Consider the following 6000-nt stretch of genomic DNA (forward strand, 5'->3'; position numbering starts at 1 on the left):
AAACGGGCTTCAGTACGAATTAAGTGAAGCTTCATCTCAACTCAAACCTAGGAACCAATTTCTTGGCGGTGAGTGTTTCAGTCCGTTCGCCTTTCCCGATCGGACCCAGTAGCTATCGTCGTGCTCACTTCTCGGGTAAGAAAATGTTAAAATCCCAATCGTGAACTTGTTGTGACACTTGTGTTTAACACTCTGGAGCTTGAACGTTACTATTAGTCATCCCAAATATGAAACATCCACTATTAGAGACTGTTAATTTTACTCGCCGTGTACGTGTTATGAAAATGTGCGAAAACAGCGAATCAACAACGACAGAAACGTCCCAACGGCTCATACAGCTCCACATATGTTGTTGAGACGTTTAAGTTACAAGCCAACGTGTGTGTTTTAAGACAGAAATCAGAAAGAAAATTCGAATTAACCCGTAGTTATTTTCTGTTCGCTAAAGTGCGGAATGATTAGCTTTGCTTCGTGTTATTGGTCTGTTCTTGGTTTGGCTAAGATAAAGCTGAAATAAACCTGTTGTCATCTTATAGTGAGCAATATCACCGTGGTAGAGAGATGCCGAAAAAGAAAACCGGGGCACGGAAGAAGGCCGAGAGCCGGAAAGAGAGAGAGAAACAGAGCCGAGCCAACCGGGAACATATAGAGGTGGCCAAACACCCCTGCAACTCCAACATGGTAAGTACACAACACGTTATTACATTAGTATTAACATGTCACATGTCACATGTCACACAGTACTGGTTTTGTTTATTTCTTATTATTTTGTTGTGATCTGTTTTGTAGGATTGTGACAAATGCCAGAGGTAAGTGAGTTGTCCTCTAGTAACAACTGGGGCTGGGCATGAATATTACTATTATATATTATATTATATATAATATATACTATATATACATATAGTATATATTATATATAATATAATATATAAAAGTTTGGACACACTTCCTCATTCAAGTAAATGGAAAGGTGTGTCCAAACCTTTAACTGGTAGTATACATACACACAAATTTGACTCATTGCATTGGAAAAAAACTCCAACGATGTCCCGCATGATTTAAATATATCTTGAAGCTACTCCTCTTAGCTCAACATGCTCTAAATCTGTGTCATTTGGTCCCATGCACTGGAGTTTAGAATATTCAAATATTGGATAAATAAGACACATTCAGATTGAAATGCCCATCCCTAGTAACAACACACACAATTAAAAAAAAAAAAGAACATGTACAATATAAAAGGTCACTGAGTTAACAAACCTTTCTCTCTGGTAGAAAACAGAAAAACAGAGCGTTCTGCTACTTCTGCAGCTCAGTGCAGAAGCTTCCAGTCTGTGCACAGTGTGGTGAGTAACAGCATTACGTTTCTGTTGTATGTTTATAGTCAATGTACTAATGAATATTCAAAAATACAAACACGAACAACTCCACAAATATACTCTTAAAGTGTTTACTGTGTTGCCTTTTTGTGTAAAAGTGATATTATTTGTATTTGGCCTCAGCATACCATTATGTTCAAGGACATTAACCATCCAGGGCTGCAACAATTATTCAATTGATTGATCATTAATTAATTAAGCTGTATTTCAGTATCCTTGCCTCCAGCTTGTAATGCAATCTTCTTCTTCTTCTACTTTTCTCTTCTTTTTGTGACATCTTATATGAAACTTCTAAACTGAAATTTCAGGTAAAACTAAGTGCATGAAGTCATCAGACTGTGTCATCAAACATCCTGGGATCCACAGCACTGGGATGGCCATGGTGGTAAGAGAGCATTTCTGAAATGATATTCTCGTGCATCATATTTCTGGAACGCCTCTTTATGTGGTGACTAGTCCGCACTAACTTTGTTATGCAGTTATGCCGGTTTTCCTATGTCGAATATTTATTAGTTACACCATTTGTTTTAAACTCTAAAACAAAATTTCTTATGAAAGGCTTATGAACCGGGCTTGAATCATTGCCCTACAGTATAATCATGGTATAGGAAACAATAAGCAGACATCCCATGACTGCAGTTGTACAAACATCATCACTGGTAAATGTGTGCCAACAGCGTTAGACACTAGCATAAGCGTCTGATGCTGTATTGCTGCGTTGTACTACGACTTGGATGTAGTATGTACACAAGTATGGACACAATAAAAATGCAAAAGTCACCCGGAATGATGAAAAAAGCAGTCACGATGAAGTTGATGAATGACAGCTCAATGTCTTTTTCTATTTTTTGCTGACAAATCTTTCTAAAAAGTTTTACCAGACCTATTTTCTTCTTTTTTACGTGAGTCACATGGGTCTTGAAAAATGACTTTTTCTCTGTTGACCACAAGGGGGCAGTATGTGACTTCTGTGAAGCTTGGGTGTGCCACGGTAGGAAGTGTCTGAGCACTCACGCCTGCATCTGTCCCCTGACTGAAGCGGACTGCATTGAGTGTGAACGTGGTGTCTGGGATCATGGTAAGACACACAGTTGACTGGAAATCACATGATCACTTTACCGTTACACTAAAAATGACCACTGGCTGTGCTGACTTTCTGAACAGGAGGGCGGATTTTCCGTTGTTCTTTCTGCCAAAACTTCTTGTGTGAGGATGATCAGTTTGAGCACCAGGCAAGCTGCCAAGTCCTTCAGGCAGAAACTTTCAAGTGTGAGATATTGATTTACTTTCACATTGTCATTCATTGAATGGGTATGTAATTCAGAGAATGTGTGGAATGGTTATGTGAGGAAAAGAGAAGTTGATTACAGTTTGTTTTTTTTGTTTTCTCTCATTTTGCATTGCAGGTATTTCCTGCAATAGATTGGGTCAACACTCCTGCCTGCGCTGCAAGGTGATGTGTTTATCAGTAAAGAAATAACAGTCTTAACATCAAGGATGCACTTTCAGTATTCTGTATATTAAAATGGCCATATTGTGGTCATTTACAGGTTCACAATGTTAGTTTTGGGTTTATTAGAATGAGTTAACATGTTGTAATGTTTACAGTAAGCATCATTTGTCTTTTACTGTCTCTCCTCTTTTTATTTCCAGAAACATATTTGTTTTTCTCTTTGCCCACTTTTCAAGTGACCACAGTGGACACTTATTAACCAGAATGAAAACAACAAAAAGGCATTTACATGAATTAACCAGCTGCATACTGTAGTTCAGCACCTGGGTCCTGGTTTCAACAAGCATGGACACCAGTGCACCCTCAAACTCCTTTAAATACTGTATATGGGAGGCGCCTGAAGTCCCATCTTCATGCCTTTCCACAGTTTCCACAGTTGGGGCTTAAATTTGAGACTTTTTTTGAGGCACAATGTTTCTTTCATTTCTTCCTTCCCTCATTTCTCCTTGTCTCTGTTGCTGACGAGCCCTGATAACATGATGCTGCCACCACCGTGCTTTACTGCAGAGATGGCATTAGCCAGGCGATGAGCAGTGGCTTGAAGTTCTTCCCAAAACATTCACCTTTAGTCTGATCAGAGAACCAGAGAATATAGCTCCTGGCTAATGCACTGCTGCTGAGACGGCTGTCCTTCTGTCAAATTCTCCCATCTTAGCAGACCTCAATTGTTCTGAAGCTCTGATTGTCACTGTAAGGTTGTTTGCCGTCTCCCTGACCAAGGCCACTTGTGTCCACTTCTGTCTGTCCAGCGAGGACACTGCACTCCAGCGAGGACACATAGCTTCAGAAACACATTCCTGACATTGCTCTGACCTCTACCTCTCTGCAGCTTTATTGGAGTTTATTAGAATTCACAGTTTGTGCCGTAATGTTGTGTGGGTTTGTCACAGAGGAAGTTCTAGACACATCCCACAGACGATGAAAGGGTGGCAGTTTTATCTGCTTACACATTACATCAATAAGAAAGTATAGGGCTCAGAATTGTCTCAAGTTTGGAATGTTTTGTGTCATGATTCTAATGTTTGCTGAACTCTGTCCTCTCAGGCCTGTTACTGTGATGACCACGCCAAGAGCAAAGTCTTTAAACAGGAGAAGGGCAAAGCTCCACCATGTCCAAAGTGTGGCCATGAGACACAGGAGACCAAAGATCTCAGCATGTCCAGTGAGTTTCACACAAACGTGTAAACAGAAAGTGTTTCTTGTTTCCAGGAAAGCTGCCGTTGGGGGGAAGTTGCAGTTGCTCAAGCCCCCCTGCTGCTGAATCATGATAAAAGAAAGAGAAAGGAACTCATTTCCTTAGCAAAAGGATTTAGCCCAGCTCATTGTGATATTGAATATTTGTTTCTTTTTATGAAGAAAAAGATGGGCCCCTTGTACGATTACTGGAGTTTGAGTGATGTGATTCCTTTAGTTTGAAGGTTCGACAGTAAACTTAGAAATAGCAGTTTTCCATTCATCAATTCATAGAACATGATACTGATCACCATCACCAACTGTCAATAATTGATAACTACATATTCCTGAAGGTAGTGCCTCTCTTTAATGCACTTCCATTACACTGAAACACTGAGGTCAGCTTTTGATGAATAAAACCAAAGGCAATCACATGTTTTATGCCAAGGAGAAGAAAATCTTTCTCTCATGCAGCAGAGAAATGACTCAAGAACACTTTCCTAATTCAATCGAAAAATAAATGATATCAAAGAGAGTGAGGCAGTACGCTATAGTGAGGAGGCTCAAGCTGGAAATGTCCTGTATTATTTTTATACGTCATGAAAAACTATAAAATACAGTTGAGCTATATAATATCAGATTAATATTACAGATTACAGACTCACAAGCCTTTTGTATCCCTATCCTAATCCATGACTGTGTTTTCCTTAAGCTCGCACGGTGAAATTTGGCCGCCAGTCTGGTGTCGACGATTACGATTGCGACGGAGCGTCAGGGTACGACTCCTACTGGAAGAACCTGGCATCTGGAGGTACAGGTCAACGTGATGACGACGGAGAGGACGACTACGATGATGACGATGATGATGATGACGATGATGACGATGAGGAGGAGGAGGATGAAGAGGAAGAAGAGGAGGAGGAAGAGGAAGTGGCTGCTGATTCTCTTGCTGCTCTTAAATTGGACGCGACTGCTACCTGAGCTAAGACAGAGACCGGAGATCTTATTAGTGAAGAGCACTCTCCCATAGATCCAAGTGATTCTCTGTTGATGTTCACAGTTGTTACAATATATTTAGAGTCATACAACATCCATGTCAAAAAATAAAATCTCAAAACTAATTTTGTACTTTAGTGAACTTGTTTTCCGAATTCTCCCAAAAATACCACAGACAGATGATGTCCGTGCCTTTTACATGAAGACCGCTTCTTTTCTTTTCTCCTCTGCAGTCAGGGCTGGATTAATACACTGGGAGTCATCAGAGGCCACAATTAGCAGTTCAACCGTTTTGACTCCTTTCTCTGGTTTTATTTGAGATTATGCACTCTGTAAATTTTGAGCCCTCCACATAACCTTTGTGGATTGTTTTTTTATATAAACATTTATGATCCATGTACACAGCAGAGGTTTTTCCTAGAGTTACTGCCAGACCGGAAACCTGAGCCACTGAGCGATCAGGAGGAGGGTCCAAGCGAGAGGGTGGAATTTCGTGTGCTTCATTCTCACGTGATCATTCGTACATGCAGTGCAGAGTTCTGAAAGCAGCTTTTACAGTTTGTGATGTTTTTAATTTCTGCTCTGGTGAAAGGTTTCAGTCCTCTCCTTATTCAGCGTAACCGCACACCCCAGTAAATGGTATTGACCAGAGGTGGAAAGTAATGAATGACTGTAATTCACTTTTTTTTTTTGTACTTATTTATATGTACTAATTTTAATTTTGCTTTCGTTGGAAGTACTGTACTAAACTACATTTCAAATCACATCTGTTACTGAGTAAAAGAAATGAATAAAAATCCCATACTGGAAACTTTGGCAGGGAATGAAGCGGACAGGTGATTTGGGGATAATTAAGATCTGTGTGAGTGAAAAAGTTAAAAGCGTTTGTGACCGATACATTATGTGTTTACATATTTTATTTTGTCAACACTTTCATTT

At 39.9% G+C, this 6000-nt stretch overlaps 1 protein-coding gene across 1 annotated transcript; it reads left to right on the forward strand.

The window, feature by feature from the left end:
• The first annotated feature begins 41 nt into the window (after positions 1-41).
• znf330 (zinc finger protein 330) lies at positions 42-5186 on the forward strand. Its single transcript, XM_058641717.1, has 10 exons — positions 42-135; positions 537-681; positions 790-809; positions 1276-1346; positions 1688-1764; positions 2331-2457; positions 2544-2648; positions 2786-2832; positions 3937-4054; positions 4778-5186. Exons 2-10 carry the CDS (start codon positions 562-564, stop codon positions 5044-5046), a joined length of 954 nt encoding a protein of 317 aa, XP_058497700.1. The 5' UTR covers positions 42-135; positions 537-561; the 3' UTR covers positions 5047-5186.
• Positions 5187-6000: the final 814 nt, after the last annotated feature.

This window comes from Solea solea, chromosome 10 (assembly GCF_958295425.1).
Source record: "Solea solea chromosome 10, fSolSol10.1, whole genome shotgun sequence".
Classification (NCBI taxonomy): domain Eukaryota; kingdom Metazoa; phylum Chordata; class Actinopteri; order Pleuronectiformes; family Soleidae; genus Solea; species Solea solea.

What these genes read in the sequence shown, in the direction of transcription:
- znf330 (XM_058641717.1), top strand. Translation starts at nt 562, where the DNA reads ATGCCGAAAAAGAAAACCGGGGCACGGAAGAAGGCCGAGAGCCGGAAA. An exon ending in ACCCCTGCAACTCCAACATG is followed by an intron (nt 682 to 789) that starts GTAAGTACACAA and finishes TCTGTTTTGTAG; the next exon opens with GATTGTGACAAATGCCAGAG. An exon ending in ACTCCTGCCTGCGCTGCAAG is followed by an intron (nt 2,833 to 3,936) that starts GTGATGTGTTTA and finishes CTGTCCTCTCAG; the next exon opens with GCCTGTTACTGTGATGACCA.